The sequence below is a fragment of the Dendropsophus ebraccatus genome, chromosome 2 (assembly GCF_027789765.1).
Source record: "Dendropsophus ebraccatus isolate aDenEbr1 chromosome 2, aDenEbr1.pat, whole genome shotgun sequence".
Lineage (NCBI taxonomy): Eukaryota > Metazoa > Chordata > Amphibia > Anura > Hylidae > Dendropsophus > Dendropsophus ebraccatus.
In genome coordinates this window covers 158,312,503-158,336,507 of record NC_091455.1, presented here as the reverse complement: position 1 = coordinate 158,336,507, position 24,005 = coordinate 158,312,503, and the positions used below count along the sequence as shown (strand labels likewise).

The window sequence follows — 24,005 nt, the reverse complement described above, 5'->3', positions numbered from 1 at the left end:
TAGGGGAAAGAAGACACCTTTGTTTCATCACTCTCTCTTTCTCTAACCTATCTATGTAGATGAATAGATAGAATAAAACTGTGTTTACTGTGCAAAGTAGAAGCAAATTGAGCCAGTTGTAGGCGGATACTACAAGACAGGGGCAGATACCTAGCAGTTAGCTCTGAGGAACAATGCATACTGGGGGACTCAGTTTCCTGGGCAGATACCATAATGTAAAACTGGGATTTGTAAAAATTTCAATCTGGGGCTAAAAGCAGCATAAACAAATAGGAACAGTGGCAAACAATCGGTGGGGAGTGCACCTATATGCTTTTTTGTGCATTGAATCTTTTTATTGAATTGCTTGAGTTCCCCTTTAAGTGCAGTGATCACAAGCTTTGTGTTCAGCAATAAAATCTACATATAGTCTTAGCCACTCTAACATCATCTGTGTCAAATTTCATGCCAAAATACATGACAGTCGATTGACAAACTCTAAAACATGTATGCATTAATTTCTTTTTAGGAGCATTTATGATTCCCTTTCTTATACTGTTGGTGTTTGAAGGAATACCACTGCTACACCTTGAATTTGCAATTGGACAGCGTCTAAGAAAAGGAAGTGTGGGAGTTTGGAGTTCTATTCATCCAACACTAAAAGGAGTTGGTATGTTTTATTCCTGCTACATTAAAGTCATTCTCAGGGTTCCCCCTCTCATCCTTTTTGTTTGGCGTTTTTCAGGCCAATAAAAAAAAAGCCACAAAAATTGCCAATTTTTTTTTAATGTGGTTGCATTTTTTTTGCATTTTTCTGACATTTTTGACTTTATGTGTAAATGATTGTTTTGAACTTTTTGTGTTTTTCCGGTCGGCATTTTTACCTGAAGATGGACTTCACTGCTAAAATCCATTTTCGGGTCAAAATACCTACCCGAATGCCCCCACTCCTGAAAGGAAGGGGTTAAGTGACTCCTTCCTTGCTGGAGCGGGTGCCATAAATGGCACACAAAGTTTTCTGTGTGCCGGGTCACTGGGGGTGGGGGGCAGAATTCCACAGTCTGATCTTTAGGGGGTTAAAGGAGAAGTCTGATGAAAATTTTTATTAAACTATTGTATTGTCCCACAAAAGTTATGCAAATCCCCAATATACACTTTTTTCCCTGCACTTACTACTGCATCAAGGCTTTACTTCCTGGATACAATGGTGATGTCACGACCCGTCTCCCAGAGCTGTGCGGGCTGTGGCTGCTGGAGAGGATGATGGCAGAGGGATGCTCTGTGTCCCTCCAGTGCCCTGTGTCCTTCAGTGTCCCCCTGCCATCATCCTCTCCAGCAGCTACAGCCCGCACAGCTCTGGGAGTCGGGTCGTGATATCACCATTTTATCCAGGAAGTAAAGCCTTGATGCAGTAGTAAGTGCAGGGAAAAAAGCACTTTATGTGCATTTCCAGAAATAAGTGTATATTGGTGATTTGTATAACGTTTGGAAGGCAATACAATACTTTAATAAAAATGTTCGCCAGACTTCTCCTTTAACCCCCTGTGGCTCAGACTGTGGGGGGGGGGGGGGTTGCTAAGGGATGGTTAACTTATCCCCCAGTCTTCTTACCATCTTCTGCTTCAGCCATACTGTGGGCTATACTGTGCTCTGGGGGGGGGGGGGGTTAACTTACCCCCTGGTCTTCTCCCCGTCTGAGCAAGGAAACTGCTTTAGCCACTGATTGGCTGAGATGACACTTGTGCAGGGTCATCTCAGCCAATCAGCAGCTGCAGCTGATTGAAGACCAAAGGATATGTTAACCATCCCCCCCAGTAACAGAGCACAGTATGGCCCACAGGGGGTTCATTTAACCCCCTGGGGATCAGACGGTCACCCCCTGAACAGCCTCCCAACCCCTTACAGAGCACAGTCTGGCACACAGGGGGTTGACTTAATCCCCTGGGGATTAGACTGTGGCATTTAACTCCTAGAAAAGCACCACTAAAAATGCCATATGCATAGACTATGTCTATGGGAGAAAAATACCACAGTTTTCAGAAAAAATGCCAAACCCTCATCCTGCTGCGTTTTGAGATAACTGCCACAGATCCTTAAAAACAGCAAGGAGGAGAGAAAAACACCAAACAAAAAAAGCCACATGTCCAAGTCAAATCATAAGCATCCATTGACTTTCAGCTAACATCTGGCCACACACGTTTTTGCAAAAAAAAAAAAAAAAACGCGATGCTGTTTATACTGACTTTTTTTGAAAAATTAAGCCAGTGTGAAGCCAGCCTCACCAGGGTACAAAAACAGCACATGTGGTGGAAATGCTGTGCACAGTACCAGCCCTGTGGATCACATTTGAATAGATCTCAAGCACGTGTTTTACAAAAATAGACCAGACTGTATATTTGTATTGCATACTTGCATCACAGATTTCACCCTTGTCATTAAAAGCCACTGCAAATCTGCAACAAAAACATTGTGCTGTGGAATAAGTCTGTGCTAAATAAATAAATTATTATAATCATTATTATTATCAATAATTGGGGTTCATGAATATTCGTTTTTTTTATAAAAGATGTAATACTCATTTTACTTTCTAGGTGTGGCATCAATGTTGGTATCGTTCCTTGTTGGCTTGTATTATAACACCATTATTGCATGGGTCATGTGGTACTTTTTCAACTCCTTCCAAGAACCTTTACCATGGAGTCAATGCCCATTAGATAAAAACCAAACAGGTAAAGTAATTTTTATGTGCAGTTGAAAGAAACTTTATATAAAATGTATTGTACAGTAAATATTATTAGTTATCAGATGCACTTTATTTTTAGCCTAAGTTCCCACAATGTCTCCTTCTGACTGTTTTCATTTTAATGCCAAAAATTAAGCCCACAATATGCAAATTATGACAGTAATTTGCATAACACTGCTGGTTAAAGACAACCATAAAACCAAAAAAAGCATAGTGGGAACTTAGCCCTATAATGCAGTTTCTAAATATTATTCTGCATAAAGTTTTGTAAGAAAATTTTTTACACCTTTTTATGCAGATTTAGGCTATTTAGGCATCTTTTTTTAAGTGAAAAACAGGCTTTTTTTTATTATGGCAGCCATAAATAATGATCATGATCATTATTTACAGCCATCATTATCAAAATATGGTTGTTTTTCCCCTTAAAAAGATGTTATGTGAACATAGCCTTAGCAAAGTCTTTAAGATCACCATTTCTATATCTTTAAAACCTTCAGAACTACTTAGCTTAGGAATATTACCTAATACTCCAATGCTGGCTTAATAGTTTTTATATATTAATAACTATCATTAATAATGTTAATTATATGATATCCCTCCCCTGTTTAGATGGTCCAGCATATGCTATATATCTTTTTTTGATTGGAAACCTTTTCTGCTTACTGCAGACAACTGCTTCCTATGCTGCAAAGTGGTCAACAAGGACACATTGAAAACAAATGTTTTTTTTATTGGACTGTGTAGGCAATGTATTAATTCATGGTGGAGCCTCTACAACAGCAGTTACAACCACAAGGTGGTGCATTCCTCAAACTTTCTAGAAAAGTATGCTTTTTTGGTGTGATTCGGATTATGCTCTGTATAAGAGAACACCCAGCTTTTCTTTTTTTTTTTTTTTTTTTACACAAATCCAAAATATGACAGAATCAATGTTTGCTGAACATTTATGAAATTTACCTCAAACAAAAGTAAAAAAAAAAAATTATATACTGACAAATGAGTAAAACATGAAATCCTCAAAAGAAATTCTTTTTGTTCCTTTCTTTCTTTCAACTTTCTTGAAGAGTTTTTTTTCTTTCTTTTTGTTTCTTTCTTTCAACTTTCATGAAGAGTGATTGACAGATCAGCTTTGCAGGTTGAAGCATTGTCATAGGCTAATTTCACTAAACTCCAAGTATGGATCTATCTCTCTCTCTCTCTCTCTCTCTCTCTCTCTCTCTCTCTCTCTCTCTCTCTATATATATATATATATATATATGTGTGTGTGTGTGTGCGTGTATAGCCAAACGATTGGACTAATGTGCACCACATTTGGCACATAAATAAAGCCAGTGCTTTTAGATTCCTGATCTCACATGATAAATTGCATAAGCGCAAAAAACTACCGAAGTGTCAAATGTTAATATTTGGTCACAGATGCGCAGATGACCTGGGAAACACAGAACTTCCTGTTTTTAGATTCTGGAAAAAAAGAGACTAAACACATGAAGGGGCGCGTTTTCCATGATAACAAAAAAAGACATAATGAATGTAAATTGCAAACTTGCTTTTTATCACATCTACTGTAGATTTTGAAAATTATAATGACAGTGACACTTTAAGGAATAAAGATAAAATGTCAGTTTTACTATAGGGCAAACGGTGTAAAGATGACTCCTCCCACCCACACCGAAATAAAAAATAAATAATAATAAAAAAATATATATATATATATATATATATATATATATATATATAAAGCATATATTATGAAAAAATTAAGCACAAAGGACAATTGGTGTCGCTAAGGGGGGTACAGAGAGGGCAAAGAATGTGAAAAGTTGGAATAAAAAGTTCTTTATTAGCTGCTGTCTATTTACGACACGGCCACATTCTTCCACTATGTTCCCGAAGTGGGAACATGGCCTAAACGAACATTGCTGTGTGATTTGTAAGGTAAATCAATTCCATCAAATGCCTTATGTGTAATGTGCTGTAGTGAAAATTTTAACATCATTCTATATTTCAACTATAGCATTTCCTTGTTTAAATGTTTAAATCTTTCATAACAGTTTTAGGTTTGGTACCAGAGTGTGAAAGAAGCACCCCTGTGGATTACTTCTGGTACAGAGAAACACTGAATATCTCAACATCTATTGAAGATTCAGGCACCCTTCAGTGGTGGCTGGTTATCTGTTTGGCTTGTGCATGGGGTGTACTATATGTGTGCACCATCAGAGGAATTGAAACAACAGGAAAGGTATTTTGTTTGATTAAAAAACAATTACATAAATGAATTACAATTATGAGCATCCCAAGTTTTTTTTTGTAATTTCTCAACCATTAAAGGGGACCTGTCACCCCCGATGCCGGAGTGACAGGCTCCCAACCCCCCGCTGGAGCCCCTCATACTTACTTGATCGCGCTTCTTCGGCTGGTCCCGGGACGGAGATATCCCAGCGGGAAGCCGGGCGCGCGCTCCGCTGAGTTGAGTCTGATGAATGGAGCAGGGATATCTCCGTCCCGGGATCAGCAGAAGAAGCGGAACGCAGCGCGATAAAGTGAGTATGAGGGGCTCTAGCGGGGGGTCGGGAGCCTGTCACCCCGGCAACATGGGTGACAGGTCCTCTTTAAGGTCGATTCTAGGCAAAAATAAAAACACAGTGGCCCAGATTTACTACAACTGTCTAATTCTTAGTGTTTTAGATTTACCACAGTGGTATAGCTGAGATATGGCACTCTGTACAGCTGTGGTGCATGAGGTAGGAATATCCCAAATAACAGTATAGAATACATTTAGTTTGTGTATTCTTATTTAGGTTGGATTCCCACTTTTTTGAAGTTCGTTTTTTTTATCCGTTTTTGCAAAAAAGGATAGAAAAATGGATTAATTTGTATGCATCTGTTTTGATCTGTCTTTCCATTGACTTCCATTATAGAAAAACAGATCAAAACGCATCCGTTTTTTTTACTGTAGCTGACCTTATTTTTGTGTAGGTTAAATGTGTTTTGATCTTTTTTTTTTTTTTATATAATGGAAGTCAATGGATCAAAATTGATGCACACAAATGCATCCATTTTTCTATAGGTTTTTTTTGCAAAAAAGGGATGAAAAAACACATACAAAAACAGATTGCAAAAACGTAGTGTGAACCCAGCCTTAGGCTATGTTCACACTACTTAAAAGTACGGCAATTGTTGCAATCACGTTGCAACAACGGCCGTACTTTGTACGGTGTGGAACACTGCCTTTACTGCTATGGAATACCGGCCAGAGCGTATACACATAGTATACGCTTTGGCCGGGATCCCATACGGAGCCGCAAAGAACTGACATGTCAGTTTTTTGCGGTTGCAATTCAGTGAATTGCGGCCGTAGAAAGACCTGTCAGTTCACACAATGAAGCGAGTGGCTCAGGCCGCTTGCTTTATTGTGTGCTGTGTGAAGTTCTGATGCGGGCGCGTGCTGATGCGCCTGCATCAGAACACTGCGGCCGGAAAGATCATCTGGCCGGTACTTATCTTTGCAGAGACCGGCCGGTCATATACGTAGTGTGAACATAGCCTTTTTCTGTAAAACATCAAACAGGTCTTCAGGTTGATGTTTCTTTGAATAAATAAGCATACTGAAAGGGTGAGTGTTGGGATTCTTCTATACGGATTTATCACAGTGGCTCAGGCTAGTTGATAAATTCGTCATATACTTAGACTCTTGAGTCTCAGTTTACAACGAGTACTAGTTGAGCTAAACTGTGCCATCATTTCGATATTTCTAACGTGCAGTGTAGTGCCTTTAATCCAGCCATGTCCCTTTACCAAGATCCCTCAAAAAGTGTCTAAAATTCATAGCAAATGTGGCACAGGCCACGTAAGACAATTTTTATTTTATTTTCATTATTTTTTATGCAAATTGTGCATACAAAATAATGAATTGCAAGCATAAATTGTAGTAACTTTGGCACAAGGGAGGGTAAACCCCCTTCACACCATGTCACATTCCTCTGTTCAATGACCAGGGGCATAGACCGGGCAAAAAGGTGCATGATATTGCACAAACCCTTTGTTTGCCTTTTTGCCAGGCACATGTCTGTTATGTGGCACAGATTGTATTTTCTGGTGTAGAGGGCCAAGATGCCAATAAATCTATTTGCAAATACTTGTTTTGTTAATAAGTTATTTGCATCTTGGCCCTCTGCCCCACTTATGCCAGAGAGGTGGGAAAAGGACAATATGGCGTGTGCAGCCTCCCCGTGCATCACATTTACCATTCTTATTATTTACCCCCCATATGGTTTTCCTTTTCATAACCTGATTTATCTTCTTTTTCAGGCAGTGTATGTGACATCAACACTTCCATATTTAGTCCTTACTATTTTCCTTATAAGAGGCCTTACATTGAAGGGTTCAACTAGCGGAATTGTTTATTTGTTCACTCCAGATGTAAGTCCAGTCTTTGTGCTTTAGTTACCTTCTTTGCCGAAAAAAAGTAAGGGATTGCTCATTTTGTTTATTTATGTCAGAGTAAGGGACATTTTGTCAAAGCTTTCAACTTCAATGACTTATTATTTGCAAAAAATAATATTTATCTAGTTGCCCCTGACTAAATTGTTAAAAACCTGCATAGTACTTTAAATACCACGCATATTTTTTCCCAATTACAGATGGGGTTTTGGAAACAATTGACTTGTATCATCCTGTAGTTTAGTGCAGACTGTCAAAACTTGACTAATAGGAATAAAACAGTACTTTTGTTTTGTCTTAAAACATGCAAAAAAAGGGGTTCATGGAGCCTCAGTTACAAGTCTCAAAACACAAAATAGGGAAAGACCAGTGTGGCCCATCAAAGTCTTATTCAGTTGCGAGTATTGTGACATGACAAGGGACATCAAAATAATGATTGGGACTATTATTCGCTGGCGTCTTTTGCAAACAACAGATGTTATCTTTTAGCTGTTCACTCATAGTTTTCCTCTTTTCACCGTTCTTTCACCATCTTTATTATTAAATTCAATGGACTTTCAATTAAATACACACCCAAAGAATTATTAGTCCACCTAAACTAGAAAAATTATAGTAATGGGCGTCCAAACCGAATATGACTCTCGTTATTTTGAACTCATTTTTAAAAATAACAGATAGAAAAAAACATCCTGTGAACATAGCCATATACTGTACACACTGGTACTAAGTAGTTACTATATTTCTATTATACTCTGTATCACCCACATGGAACAAATGAACTCTGAACTTGTTTTTCTTTACTCCTATAGACTTTGTTCTTTTAGAAATCTAACTATGTAACTTATTACAAATATGTTACCTATTTCCTAAGGCACTATGCAAAGGTCATCACATAGAAGACACAAAAAATTAGAGTGTTTAAATATGTAGCACACATGTATTTTCTAATCAAAAGCTGTTGTCATTGATTTACTAAAAATCTGAAAACTTTGCTGTCCTTTAGGTAGCTGAATTGGCAAATCCAAAAACGTGGCTGGATGCTGGTGCCCAAGTTTTCTACTCATTTTCCCTTGCATTTGGAGGACTCATTTCATTCTCTAGTTATAATTCTGTTCAGTAAGTAAACTCTAAACCATGCTTGATATTAAACTTATCATTCATATTACAATGAATATATTGCATGAGAACAGGTTCCATATTACACATAAGAAAATCACGCATGGATAAGTGACATGTTGTTTATGCATATTCTACATAGTGGAAGAACACTATAAAATATGTTCTTAAATCCACAGCATAAGACTATGTTCACATGACATTTTTCCTTTATGTTTTTATTTTTATGACGTCCATCATTTTGAGTTCAAAATTGTTTCAGTCATTTCGCTTTTGGACGCCTGTCATTACAATGACGGCTGTTGGTATATTATTCTAGTTCAGGTGGATTGATTGTCCTTTGAGTGTGTCCTCAATTGAATAGTCCAATTAATTTAATTCTAAATATGGTGAATGGTTGCTGAAAAAAGAAAAATAATGTCCGTTGTTTGCAAAAGATGTCCACCAGTAATTGTAATAATAAATATTTTGCCCTTCATCCAAACCACATCCATTATTTAATACACTGTTTGCATTGGGAAGCCACCAATGCCCTTGGCTTCTATATTATGAATACAGCCGTGGCTTCAGCACATGACCTGCGGCTCTATTCATTCCTATGAAGCTGACAGAAAGAGACGAGTAAGCAGGAGATTGGACCCCCCGCGATCTCTCACTTATCCCCTCTCCTGTGGATAGGGGACAAGTTAAAGGGGTTATCCAGCACTACAAAGACATGGCCACTTTCCCCCTACTGTTGTCTCCAGATTGGGTAGGGTTTAGAAACTCGTTTGCCGTGTCCACTAATTCAGTACTTAGATGCAGCTGTCAAAGTTGACAGCTGCATCTAGGTACTTGTTGTGCCCCATACCTGGTAGTCTAGTGGGCGGATCCCCCAGCACCCCCCCCCCCCCGTGACGCGATCACGGAGGGGCGATCCCTGCATGTGTCCCGGGCTGGGGTCTGCGCCTTATTTGAGCTGATCCCGGCTCGGCACTCTATTGCTTTCAGCTGCAGCAGCCGAAAGTAATAGAGCACAGATATCATTGATCAATGAGAGATCAGTGTAGTAATACTATATGTCCCCCAGGGGGACTTCTAGTATGTGTGTAAAAAAATAAATAAATGTTTTTTATTAATACAAAATCCCCTCCCCTAATAAAAGTTTGAATCACCCCCCTTTCCCCATTTTATAAATAAAAAAAATAAAATAAACATGTTTGGTATCGCCGCATGCGTAATCGCCTAAACTATTAAATTATCACAATCCAGATCTCGCACGGTAAACAGTGTAAGCTTAAAAAAATTCCAAAGTGCAAAATTGCGCATTTTTGGTTGCATCAAATCTTGAAAAATTTTAATAAAAAGTGAATAAAAAGTCGCATATGCCCAATCATGGCGTAAAAAATGACACCTAACACAGCCCCATAGACCAAAGGATAAAAACAGTATAAGCATGGTAATAGAGCAATTTTAAGGAACATATATTTTTTTAAAAAATGTTTTTATTTTTTTTAAAAAGCCATCAAATAAAATAAAAGTTATACAAGTTACATATCGTTGTAATCATAACAACTTGAGGAACATGCATAACAAGTCAGTTTTACCCTAGGGGAACGGCGTAAAAACAACCCCCCCCCCCCCCCCAAATAAAAAAAATTGTGGGTTTTTTTTTATTTCACCACACATATAATTTTTTTTCTGGTTTCACGGCATGTTTTAGGCAAAAATTACATCTGCCATTGCAAAGTGCAGTTAGTGGTGCAAAAAATAAGGGCTCATCTAGGTGGAAAAATGCACGACCTATGGCCTTATAAACACAAGGAGGAATAAATGAAAGTGCAAAAATGAAAACTGGCTGTGTCCCCTAGGGGTTAACTAGGATCTGACAGCTCAGAAAAACTTTAATAAAAATTCTGCCAAATACTGTTTCTCCATAGAAGTTTGATTATAATTCCTGACCTCTATTGCATGTATATATGAATGTTTGTGCTATTGATAAAGCTTATTTTATTTTTGGGCATATAACAAACCCGGAGAAACTGTCACAAATTATTCTATCCTCTTTTATAGTAATAATTGTGAAAGGGATGCAGTCATCATCTCTGTCATTAATGGCTTCACATCCGTATATGCTGCCACTGTTATCTACTCTATCATTGGATTCCGTGCTACAGCCCAATATGATGAGTGCCTTGCCGGGTAAGCTTTGGATAAAACAGGCATTTACCAAATATCCTACCATATGTCCAATATATAAGTAATAAAAGTATTTTGGAACTTTGAAACAAACACCTCCTCCCCACCTCGTCCCCCCCCCCAAGCTCCCCCAGCCCACCCATCGGGTGAGCAGGGCATACGGGAGATGTACGCCAGGGAGAAGGGGCGAATCTGCACCTTCTCCCTGGCGTAAGCCTCGGGTAGATGTTTGATAAATGTCCCCCATAATGTCTGGTTAATAAACAGCTAATCATTTGGGGTTCTGGACACTGGACCTCCACTGATCTGATATTGATGGCCTAACATTAGCTTTACACACAGTTTTTTTTGTAGTGTTTTTTTGGCCCCCTAAATATGCCAGAAAAAATTACAATCAAAGATGATATTGGCATTTTTTCGTGGAAAATGTGTTTTATGTGTGTTTTTTCTGGCTTTTCTGTTTTTTTCCCCCTTTATGTGTAATTATGTTATTTTTTTTTTAATAAGTCGGCGTTTGGACTAGAACACAGACTTCCTCAGCCGTCCCCACCCTGATACTACTAGGTTGCTGCAATTTGGTTTTCCACCTGGATAGTTATGGAAAAGAGGGGAACCCTACATGCTTTTTTCTTTTAAAAATAAATAATTGAAAAAAAAAGGTGCTTAGGGTTCCTCTATTTTCCATAATCATTCAGGTGGAAAACCAAATAGCAGCAGCCTAGTAGTACCAGGGTGGGAAGAGCCTTTTATTTTTGTCCTCCTCAGTCTAATAATACCAGACTGCCACCTTCCAGTCCAGGAGTGCCATTTTTTGATGCTCTGGGACTACTGGTACCCAGCTCTCCCCAGTACCCCTGTGGCGCTTAGTACTGGGGTAATAATGGGTGGCAGGGTGCGGGTGGTTAGTGCAATTTTACCAGCTTAGTAATGGATGCTGTCTATCAGACGGCTTTAACTACTAAGCCTGTAAGGTAAACAAAAAAAAGAAATAATATAATTTATAATTTAATTGAAGTCCAACATGCCCCCACACCCCTTGACTATATTATTAAAAAGAAATATCCAATCTGATGTAATCCTCAGGATACCAATATCTGAAAAACAAAAAGGAGAGACCCAAAAAAAGTGTCATTTTGAAAGGTGCTCTGCTCCTTACAGTATGCAGCATCTGTACAGATAGCTGCTTACAGTCTGTCACCCAAATGGTTAACCCCCTGAGGTCCAGATTGTACTGAGCCCCAGCAAGAAAAGGGTTGAGAATAGGGATGGTCCGAACCTGCAGATTCGCTCGGCAGCAGATTCCCGCTGTCTGCTCACTCCGTGGAGCGGGCGGATACAGCGGGAGGAACGCCTGGAAACCTGGGATACAGCCTATGGCTATGGCTGTATCCCTGTTTTCCAGGCGGTCCTCCCGCTGGATCCACCCGCTGCACGGAGTGGGCAGACAGTGGGAATCATTACCGAGGGTTCGGGTTCGTACGAACCCGAACCGAACTCGGTTCGGACCATCCCTAGTTGAGAACCTTAACCCCTTTCTTGCGGGAGGGGCACAGTGAGCACAGGACAGCATATTGGGAATAGTTTGGACCCCATGGGGATGCATAACATCCCCACCTAACGCCCTGGGGGCTAGACTGTGCTCTGTATGTGGGGGAGTTAAACTTACCCTCCCGGCTTGCGGCCTCTTCAGCGGCTGCAAGAGTCTCTGCTCAGCCAATCAGCGGCTGCAGCAGCAGTGTCTCACCTTTACACAGAGAGATTTATCAGACAGATTTTTGAAGCCAAAGCCAGGAATGGAATTCAAAAGAGGGAAAATCTTAGTTATTCCTGTACTTTACACTATAAGCACAACCTATTTTCTACAGCTGCTGCTCACCAAACTGCAGCCATAAAAATAGACCTGTCAATAATTTTGTGCGGCCGTAGTGAACAACCGCCGTAGTGTATACAGTGTATATACACTACGGCCATGGATCCATACACTTTAATGTAATCGCACGCTGTCAATAAACAATGGCCATTGTTGCAACCTGCAGCTACGGTTGTTATTTACAGCAAAAATACAGTGAGTGAATGTGGCCTTAATTTTTATTTTACCTTCTTTTGAATCAACATTTTAGGGCAGTAGGCTGACAGAATAAACTGTCTTTTCTCAGTATTAAAACTATATTGTTTTACATACCATTAAATAACTGTAGCTAATATTTTCAGGTGTCTTTATGTAACATGTACCTTCTACTCTGTTTTAGCAACATCCTGGCACTTACTAATACTTTTGATTGGCCAGAGGGAAATATAACTGACAGTAACTATAACGAAATGCTGAATTATTTTAATCAGACTCAACCAGAGGTGGTTACATCCCTTCAGCTTCCAACATGTGACCTAAATGCCATTCTATCTGGGGTAAGATTTTAATTCTTCTTTAAAGCTCAACTGCCATCTACAATATTTTGGTGTGACCATTATTCCGAATATCTCACTGCCGTAAACTGTCCTGGTTATGAGGAAGTCCAGAAAGCTAAAATATATAGAACTGGTTGGTATGATTTAGTTTCTTAAAATTGGAAATGTGGAACTTCCACCTTAGTGGACCAAATCCTCAAAGAATGGAAAGTATTATGTATAGCAGTAGTTAATGAGAGGTGGCAGGAGATGCACTTTAACATCATACATCATCCCACATACGGAGTTTCCCTGCCAAAGACTCCCTCTAATCCAAACAGGTTGCCCGAAATAAACCCATGACATCCCTTACTCACATTTTTATACTAGTGGCGAAACATCTCTTGGCAAAATAGTTACAACCTTCACTTCCAGCTGTGTCTGAGGTTCTGGGACAAATGAAATACTTTCTTAGGCTATGCCCGCATCAGAACTTCCCACACCACACAATAGAGCCGCTCGCTCCACCGTGTGCACTGACAGGGTTTTCTACTATGTGTATACACTCCAGCTGGGATTCCCTCAGCCTGCAGCACTACGTTAGTACCGCAGAAATCACGGCCGCTGTAACAACAGCCGTGATTTCTGCAGAACTTACATAGTGTGAACTTAGCCTTAAAATGGACCAAATTGAGGCAGACTATGAAAAAAATTTACTTTTGGAATGCTTGTGTTTGTATTTTATAAAATAATGATAAAAACCATATATTTAAAAAAAATATTGCAACAAAAAAAAAAAAACTGTGTGCTTCATTTACATTATTTTTAATGACCTCTACTGTATGTTTGAAAGTACATTCACTAATTGTAATGTGTTACACTCTGCAGGGTGTTGAAGGAACAGGACTGGCTTTTATTGTGTTCACTGAGGCCATTACAAAAATGCCTGTGTCCCCTCTCTGGTCTGTTTTGTTCTTTATAATGCTTTTTTGCTTGGGGCTTTCTTCTATGTTTGGCAATATGGAAGGCGTATTAGTACCATTAATGGATTTAAAAATAATACCAAAATCATGGCCAAAAGAAGTTGTCACAGGTATATTTCTATTTCCAATTATGAGTGCCATTGTATATACACATATGAAAATCATGTGCAGCACATGCATGCTAAAGTTTAAAAGGGCTTGGTTTGATGTTTACATTTTGCTAAAATCAAATTAAAGGGAATCTGTAACTAGGTTTATTCTACCTTAAAGGGGTTGTCCAGTGAAATTTTTTTCTTTCAAATCAACTGGTGTCAGAACGTTATATACATTTGTAATTTACTTCTATTAAAAAGTCTTCCCATACAGTACTTTTTAACTACTATATGTCCTGCAAGAAATGTTTTATTTTCAGTCTGACACAGTGCTCTCTGCTGACATCTCTGGCCTAGGCAGGAACTCTTCTGAGTAGGAAAGGTTTTCTATGGGGATCCCTATAGAAAACCTCTCCTGCTCTGGACAGTTCCTGTCTCAGCTAGAGATGTCAGCAGAGAGCAGTGTGTCAGACTGAAAATAAAACAACATGCTGGGGTAAGTGATACATCATTCTGTTCAGCTTATCTGTCACTAATTTATGTTACCCTGAGATAGGACAGCCTAAACCTACTGACAGAGTCTCTATGAAGACGGGTAAGTTGGAGTGTCGGTGTACAGAATAAAAACATTTATTCTATCTTACAATCTGTGAGGGTCTGTGAGGACCGCTACAGATCATAAAGGTTTTAAAAAAAATTTTTTAACATTTAAAACATGCAGGTTTTCTAAAGTCCTAAAAAAGTAAATAGAAAAATGCTGGAAAACGCCATACCCATAGCATTCAGCATTTTCTATGTAAGAAGTATATGTAATGCAGGAAACACTCCTCAAAACTAGGCTTGATCGAACATCGGAAAAAGCTAGGTTCGATCGAACTCGAACCTAGCCAGACCTTCCGCATTTAATTGCTGATGTCTTTACGGTCCGTGCGGAAGGAGGAGACATCCGGGGGACCGTCTGGAATTCTGGGATTCAGCCTAGGTAATAGCTGTATCTTGGAATTCCAGGCGGTCCCTGGGATGTCTCCTCCTTCCACACGGACCGTGAAGGCATCAGCATTTAAATGCGGAAGGTCCGGCTAGGTTCGAGTTCGATCTAACCTAGCTTTTTCCGATGTTCGATCAAACCTTCTCAAAACACCTATCAGGAAACTATAAGGAACTGCTCCAAAATAGTATACTCACTAAGCAGGATGTTTCTCCATACTGCTGCTACATTAGGCTATGTTAACACAACATATTTTTTGGATTAATCAAGGCAGTTGTTGCAAATTGCAACAATGGCCGTGATTAATACAAAAGATAGATTGCCATAAAAGTCAGAGGGAATCCCAGTTGGAATTTATACACATAGTATACACTCCGTCCGGGATTCCAATCGGCCGCAAGGAAGACTGACATGTCAGTTTTGTGCGGCCGATATTGATTGAATAGCGACCACACAGACCTGTCAGTTTAAACAATGGAGAGTGCGGTTTCGGCCATTGTGTGCTATGGTGAATTGGGATGCAGGCACACATGGATACGCCCACATCCCAATTCAGCACAAATGAAGTTCATCCCGGCCGTATCAGCAGGGATGAACTTCACTGACACCAGCCGTTCTTTGACACAGCCTGGTCACACAACGGACGGTGTCATACACTGTGTGAACCTGGCCTTACTGTGCAGTGAGTTGTGGATATGTAAGAAGAGGGAGAGAGATTAAAAGTGGAAAAATACTAAACATGTTTTTTCCCCCCTTTTTTTAGGGACAATATGTGTGGTTTCATTCTTGATTGCACTTATATTTGTGTTGAGGTCTGGGAATTATTGGCTGGCTCTTTTTGATGATTTTGCTGGATCCATACCACTGTTGATTATAGCTTTTTGTGAGATGTTTTCCGTTGTTTATATATATGGAATAGACAGGTATGTTATTGAACACTTTCCAAAGTAAAATTTTCATAAGAAAGTTAGCCAATATACCAAATAATACAACTTGTTATTCATTTTTCTTTTTTTTTTTTTTTACATTTTTAGGTTTAACAGAGACATCAAATTCATGATTGGTCATAAACCAAACATTTTCTGGCAAGCCACTTGGAGAGTTATCAGTCCTCTAATTATGCTTGCGATATTCATATTCTATTTTGTAGTTACAGTTACAGAAAAACTTTCATACATAACTTGGGATCCTGAATATGTAAGTATCTCACCAGGGAATGTCTCACATTATGAAATAAAGGTATATTCACACAACGTTTTTTCAAGTTAAAATATGGCCGTATATTCATATTTACAGCTGCAAATAATGATTATTATTTATGGTCGTAATTATCAAAATGCGGACACATTAAACAATGTGTGAAGATAGCCTAAAGGTTATGTTATTTTGCTGCATGATGGACCATAAATTCACGTTGTTTAGGATACTTAGTCTAAATATAAGTATGCCTATTGTCAAAAAGAAGGAGTTGCCCTTCTCAAATGAAACTTTACCTGTGTGATTACAATATTAGGCTATGTTCACACAATGCATAAACTACAGGTGGAAATAATTCACATGTTAATTATTTCCGCAGCGGTAGTGAACAGCGCCCATTGGTTAATACATTGTGTAAACAACAGCCGCTGTTTGCATTGATTTCAATGCAACACATTTTTTATGACGAGAACAGCCATTGTTTTCATCGCCAACAACGGCCATTATTGTCATAAAACAATTTGTTGTGTGAACACAGCCTTTGAGTGAAAAGGATATGTTTGTTGGTGAAAACTGTACAATTGAAAAGAGAGTCTAGTACCCTGTTGGGCCACCTCTCAGTCAAGCTACAACCTTTGTCTGGATGGTGGAACTTGGCAAATGGCCTTCAACTAGATCATGTCTAGCAGTCAGTGGTCTGTCACAAAGAGGCACACTGCCCAAAAGTAACCTCTAAGAGCCTTTTATTTTATTGGAAAGCAGGGTGTGCATTTCTTTCTGGATGCATTTTATTTTGGCAATGGGTGTATTTTCTAAAATTGTCTGATATTCAGGAACTTTAAATCTGCAGAACTAAAAAAATCTACTTGTGAATAGTGCATGTTGGAAAAACGTGATTATTAGTGGCACATGCCAGACTTTCAAAGGCCAGCTTATAGAATTGCTATTGTATCACATTAAGAAACACAAACAAATATCAGAAATATTTAGGTAATAAATGGGTAAATAATAACTATAAAATAAACAAATGATTTTTTTTATATCCTTCATTTACAGACAGAATTTCCAAAGTCAAAGGAACAATCTTTTCCTAATTGGGTGTACGCAATAATAGTAATTCTTGCTGGAGTTCCAAGTTTAGTAATACCTGGGTTTGCCATTGTCATAGCTATTATGAGATGTGTGAAGAAGAAAGATGATGACCAACAAGACATTATGAATGCTGCATCTATGGTGTCTGTTAACGGTGATACAAAATACAAGATGTAAGGTTTACAACGTGGAGAAAACTACTTTATTGACATTTCGTAAAAATAAAAAATATTATGTTTCCAAGATCCTCTCTTATTATAACTTAAAATCACTCCAGCTGAAGAATACAGAATGGAACTAAAGCAAACAGGATGGAATGGAAAAAGAACAGCCACAGCATAAGCACAGTCCTGTATTACAAAATCAGTGTCTGCTTTATACAACAACAACAAAAAGTTCAGTTTTATAGTCAGTAATTACACTCACCGGCCACTTTATTAGGTACACCATGCTAGTAACGGGTTGGACCCCTTTTGCCTTCAGAACTGCCTCAATTCTTCGTGGCATAGATTCAACAAGGTGCTGGAAGCATTCCTCAGAGATTTTGTTCCATATTGACATGATGGCATCACACAGTTGCCGCAGATTTGTCGGCTGCACATCCATGATGCGAATCTCCCGTTCGACCACATCCCAAAGATGCTCTATTGGATTGAGATCTGGTGACTGTGGAGGCCATTTGAGTACAGTGAACTCATTGTCATGTTCAAGAAACCAGTCTCAGATGATTCTAGCTTTATGACATGGCGCATTATACCGCTGAAAGTAGCCATCAGATGTTGGGTACATTGTGGTCATAAAGGGATGGACATGGTCAGCAACAATACTCAGGTAGGCTGTGGCGTTGCAACGATGCTTAATTGGTACCAAGGGGCCCAAAGAGTGCCAAGAAAATTTTCCCCTCACCATGACACCACCACCAGCCTGAACCGTTGATACAAGGCAGGATGGATCCATGCTTTCATGTTGTTGACGCCAAATTCTGACCCTACCATCCGAATGTCACAGCAGAAATCGAGACTCATCAGACCAGGCAACGTTTTTCCATCTTCTACTGTCCAATTTCGATGAGCTTGTGCAAATTGTAGCCTCAGTTTCCTGTTCTTAGCTGAAAGGAGTGGCACCCGGTGTGGTCTTCTGCTGCTGTAGCCCATCTGCCTCAACGTTCGACGTACTGTGCGTTCAGAGATACTCTTCTGCCTACCTTGGTTGTAACGGTTGGCTATTTGAGTCACTGTTGCCTTTCTATCAGCTCGAACCAGTCTGCCCATTCTCCTCTGACCTCTGGCATCAACAAGGCATTTCCACCAACAGAACTGCCGCTCACTGGATGTTTTTTCTTTTTCGGACCATTCTCTGTAAACCCTAGAGATGGTTGTGCGTGAAAATGCCAGTAGATCAGCAGTTTCTGAAATACTCAGACCAGCCCTTCTGGCACCAACAACCATGCCACGTTCAAAGGCACTCAAATCACCTTTCTTCCCCATACTGATGCTCGGTTTGAACTGCAGGAGATTATCTTGACCATGCCTAAATGCACTGAGTTGCCGCCATGTGATTGGCTGATTAGAAATTAAGTGGTAACGTGCAGTTGGACAGGTGTACCTAATAAAGTGGCCGGTGAGTGTATATCAATATCTCTGCTTGCTATACAGAATCTTTAGACACAGGCTTGCTTTATCTATAGGTTTATTGTTAGTAGTAACGCTCCCTAACAGAACGTGCTCAATACTATTTTTAAAAGGACATCCCACACCTCTGATATTGTTTTGATGTCCGCATCAAAGCATGTCAGGTCCAGGGGGCTGGATTTCCCCTGGGACCGGTATTTGGAGTAAAATCAACTTTTATTTGGGCCTTCTTCTTTTTCAGCATGCCCCTGGGCTGGATGAAGGTGGAGAGGGGGGTGCTGCAGGCCTAGGGTACAGAAGTTCTAGGCCCCACCTCATCGATACCCCATTGCACCATGCCAGCCAAATAAAAGTTGATTTTAACCTGAATTGTGGCCGCAAGGGAAAGAAAGCCCCCTGGGCCAGACATGCCTTGATGCACACATCAGATGGTACCAACTGTTTGTGGGGGCTGTCCAGGCAATATAGATTAGTTTAACCTTTGCATAAGAATATGTACACATATTTTCATTAATTCAATTCTTTAACAGCTTGACCCACATAAAGTTACACAAATATACAAATTTATAGTACTTCTTACGTCACAATGATTTATGGCCCGACATAAATGCAACTGTTTAATTTATATCTAGGTAAACATATAAAAAGTCCATGTATAGGGAGCTCTGAATATTGTAGCATACTGTGACTAGAATTTTAAAAATTCTGAAAAAAAAACTAAACTTTAAAGGGGTTATCCAGCGCTACAAAAACATGGCCATTTTTGCCCCACTCTTGTCTCCAGATTGGGCGGGGTTTGAAACTCAGTTCCATTGAAGTAAATGGAGCTTAATTGCAAAGCACACCTGAACTGGAGACAAGAGTGGGGAAAAAATGGCCATGTTTTTGTAGCGCTGCATAAACCTGTTATTAATGTGTACGGTTGTTCAATGCAGGCATCATGTATACATTAATAAATACTACTATAAATACTCTAAATACTACGATAAGAGGTTGAGAACAGCTGAATAAAACAATGGAATACATTAAGTCATTTTGTACATTATGTATAAATTACATGTAGCGTTCAAGGTCAAGGGAATTGTTTTTATATATACTCCGAAACATCTATTGTTTCTATAATATTACTTAATCCCTGGCTCAAGAAAGAAATACAAATGAGAATAAACTTGGTGCTTTTATTTGTCATGTACATGGTGGTGGATGAATGTTGTTAATGCAAATTAATGCTAATTAAAATGTGTTGCCTGAACTTTATTTTACATGTTCATAGATAAACCTGCTGAGAAACAATACTAAACCTTTAATTTTACACAAAGGCTCATAAAAGTTTTATTTTACAGACTTTGGTGCATCTTTTCTTATCTAACAAAGTAAGGTTATATCATATTAATAACATATAATATATAATATTATTCCAGTACACAATCCAAGCACCTGGTAATCCCTTTATAAGACAACTGAAGAGACCACAGGACACTTTATGGTATGCAGCAATAGAATTTATTGGAAGGGTATATTGTGCTGCCTACGGACTCCAGGAAATAAAAAATTCAGGTAAATTTATACTTCCAGGTCAACCTACGGCAGCAAACATTCATTGGATATCAAAAGCAATGATAACAGAAAAAAGGGGGAATTAAACTGAGACTGCTCCTTGAAGCACACAGAGAGTCACTGTCATTTTTTTTTTTTTTTTTTGCAGAAATTAATAGTACAGGCGATTTTAAGAAACTTTGTAATTGGGTTTATTAGGCAAATATGCCATTATTTGCATTCAAAAAGACTTTTCCCAGGTCCCCCTCCCTCCTTTTTTTCTATTCACTGCAAATTATCAGGAAATTGTGTCTTGTTGCATCAGACATGCCCCTGTCTGTTCTATAGAGAGGGGAGGGGGGAGGAGGAAGGAGGGAGATTAGTCAGCAGCAGAGAACAAAGGATAACACAGCCAGGAGCTGCATGAAAGCTGTATTCAGAGGTCAGAGACGTCAGTGCTGACTGTCAGAGGAGATAGCTTAGCGGTAAATTAACTCTTTGTTGTCCTGTTTTGGTGCCTCATCTCCCTCCACCCCTCCCCTCTCCATAAGATAACCATGAAGTCAGGGGGGAGAGCTTCAAACTGCTTTTTTATTATAAAAATGCATTTTTTTTAGCTAATAAACCCAATTACAAAGTTTCTTAAAATTGCCCGTACTATTGATTTCTGCAAAGAAAATTTAAACGGCAGTGATACTTTAAGCAAAAGGCTGCCTTAAACAACAGAGGAATCTGCTGCCCAAGCTGAGCGCAGTCCCTTGACTGAGATCGCGGGCCTTTAAAGCCCTGCGCCTGCGCAGAATCAACTTCCGGACGCCACGACCCTGCGCATGGGCAGGAAGCTGGAAGTTGATTCCTGGGACTTGATTCCTGGGATAGAGGAGCCAGACATCGGAGATGGAAACAAGAGGTGGACTTAGGAGGCGGAACACAGTCAAATGTTACAGGAGGAGCTGAATCAGTAACTAACTTAAACAAGGTAGTTTCAAAAGCTTACCTCATATAGAAACAGTGCGGAAAGCACTGTACCATGGCTGGTCTGTCTTTATGGTGCAATAAAGCACATGGGTCGGCTGAGGGGCTGTCATAACACCAGTATACGGCCGAATATATAAACCCCAGGGACCCACAGCCAGCATGTATAGAGGCATGCAGCCTTTCTTCTTGTTCAAGAAGAGAAAAAAATACAGTGCCCTGTGGTCTCTTCAGTTGTCTTATAGAGGGATCACCAGGTATTTGGATTAATCTATTTTGTGTTTAATTGCTAGATTAACCCTCTTCTGTCCGGGTCAACGGGAATCCATTAACCCGTGAGTGTGTGCTGCCGTAGGACGACCAGGAAATATATATATTAGGGATGAGCGAATTTACAGTACAAACGAAGCGATTCGTTTCCTTAGTTGACAAAAATGCCACAAGTTAGGTGAATAAGAATATTTAGCAACTTATGGTTGGTAGTTGTCCTATTACTGCATATATATAGTGCCGCCTTCAACTGTAGGTGTATCAGTGAGAAACATGCACAATGGCACGTTGCCACAGAACAGAGAGCTATTGACACACATGCCTTACTTACAGTTTTTCTGCACATATGCCTTATGCTGCGTTTACACGGAGCGATAATTCACCCAATCGTTCGTTTAATGATTTTGAAGGAACGATTTGGTTTTTATAATGATCAATAAATCGTTCGAAAAATCGTAAGAAAATTCGTAAGAAAAATCATTATTGCGATCCTTTTTAAGATCGCTTAAGCCCATCTTTTACATAGGGTGAATCTTTGAAAGACTGTTTACACAAAGCGATCTGCGAATTTTTAGCGAACGACGAACGATGATTTGAGAGCATGTTGAAAGATCAAAATGAACGATTTTTCGCTCGTTGCTTGATCGTTTGCTGTGTTTACATGGAACGATTATCGCTCAAATGCGATCTTTATTGCGAAAATAACAGACATTTTTCCAACAGTAAATCCACAGCATATAAAGTAAGTTGCTGCACAGCCAAGCAAACACATAAAAAACACCATGAATCGTTACTAAGGGCAGAAGGGCAGTCCAAGGTAATCATCTTCCAACAGTCCTTTATGAGCATTGTAGCAATTTCCCCAGTCCAACAGTTAGTCACCAGACTTACAATGCCTCCAGAACAGGACTCTTCGCATGCCCGTATACTAAACTTGAATCAACATAAATACAGAGGAGAAGACTAAGAGAAGACAGACACAAAAGGGTTTATATTCATAACACAGAACCCTTAAAGCTAGGTACAATGTGACCGTTCATAATACTCGTCCCATGGGGATCAGATTTTAGGGAATTTTTCAACCCTGCCCTTATGCGTGGCTGACATATGTTCCAATCTCCTAACATTCTAGAGAAACAGACTGGCCGAATGCTTACGCATATTCTTGAGGGGGAACATTTAAAAGGTTGGTAAGCGATCGTAGTGGTATTACTTGGCCGAGCAGTGTGGCCACCAAACCTAGAATAAGGCTTTAGCATTGGACAGTCCCAGAATATGTGGAGGAGAGTCCCTAGCCCAACGCCAACATTGCCTCGGCATACTCGGATAAAGACGATGTAAAGAATCAGGCGTGTGATACCAGAAATAAAAGAAATACACGAGGACGGTTTGGCAGCTTGGGTTCAGATTATCTGCCACAATGACCTTGGGATTGTTTTCTGTAAATGCGTTTCTCATTTTGTCATATAATTGTGGTAGAGCTTTGAGTCTGGTGGCGGTGAGTTAATAAAGATAGAGATTTCAAAGATCAACCTTTTAGTCTAGGGAGTACCTTTACAAAGCTGTTAAAAAAGGTAGGCTTCCAAAAAGGTCTAATATCCTGTTATGCCTGCAGCCTAATATGAGATTTTTTTTATGATAAGCCGCAGCACCAAGCGGAAGGTCAAGCTGGTCTCTGAGCGCCTATAATGGCAGCACTTGCCGAGTGAACTGGCTGACAATGTCTGCAAAATGAAACATCTTTGCGGTCTGCAATGGAGAAAATCGCATCATATGTATATGCAGTAGGTAGCTGACAGCTCTAATCACAATGAATAGTGAGATCTACTTTTAACCCAAAAGTCCCCAGTGGGTCTCATCAGGTTTAGAAGTGGGACTGGCAAGTCAGGGGGAACAGGGGACCAGACCAAACCACACGGTGGTGTGATGGGGTCCACAATTTTTCGATCTTAGTCCACTTGGTAAATGCTGGTCAAGGCAGCCAGCCATTAGAGCCAGTCCCCCATAAGTTTTCCCTGCATATAAGACAGATTGGGCCACCCTATGTCACCCCCCACACCCACCCCATACAAACTTTTATGTTTACCACTATGTATATGTTTACAAACTACGTATGTTTACCATTTCACAGAGTTTAGGGATTGAGGGATGCGGGACCAAAAGTTTCTCTTTAACTTTTAACTGTTAGGGCCACCTGAGCCTCCCTATCATTTTTAAGGTGTTCCTAAGGTCACCATCATGGACTGTTTCAGGGAGACATCTCACCCGGATGTTCTGCCTGTGCACCCTATTGTCCAGGTCCTCCAGCTAACGTTGGCATTCACAAATAGCAGAGTGCTGGATTAACCGTAGGCTAGAGGTCAATGATGTATTTACGTGTATTATCGTGATCATCTTCCA

The 24,005-nt window shown here is 39.7% G+C and overlaps 1 protein-coding gene across 1 annotated transcript in view; it reads left to right on the top strand.

The window, feature by feature from the left end:
• Window positions 1-20,168, top strand: part of SLC6A19 (solute carrier family 6 member 19) — a 37,172-nt gene extending 17,004 nt beyond the window's left edge. Inside the window, exons 2-12 of the mRNA XM_069958582.1 lie at window positions 509-649; window positions 2,571-2,708; window positions 4,774-4,961; window positions 7,031-7,141; window positions 8,166-8,278; window positions 10,331-10,459; window positions 12,706-12,862; window positions 13,730-13,934; window positions 15,668-15,827; window positions 15,939-16,101; window positions 17,158-20,168. Coding sequence (XP_069814683.1) covers window positions 509-649; window positions 2,571-2,708; window positions 4,774-4,961; window positions 7,031-7,141; window positions 8,166-8,278; window positions 10,331-10,459; window positions 12,706-12,862; window positions 13,730-13,934; window positions 15,668-15,827; window positions 15,939-16,101; window positions 17,158-17,370 — 1,718 coding nt within the window. The 3' untranslated portion in view covers window positions 17,371-20,168. The remainder of the gene's footprint in view (window positions 1-508; window positions 650-2,570; window positions 2,709-4,773; window positions 4,962-7,030; window positions 7,142-8,165; window positions 8,279-10,330; window positions 10,460-12,705; window positions 12,863-13,729; window positions 13,935-15,667; window positions 15,828-15,938; window positions 16,102-17,157) is intronic.
• The last annotated feature ends 3,837 nt before the right edge of the window (window positions 20,169-24,005 follow it).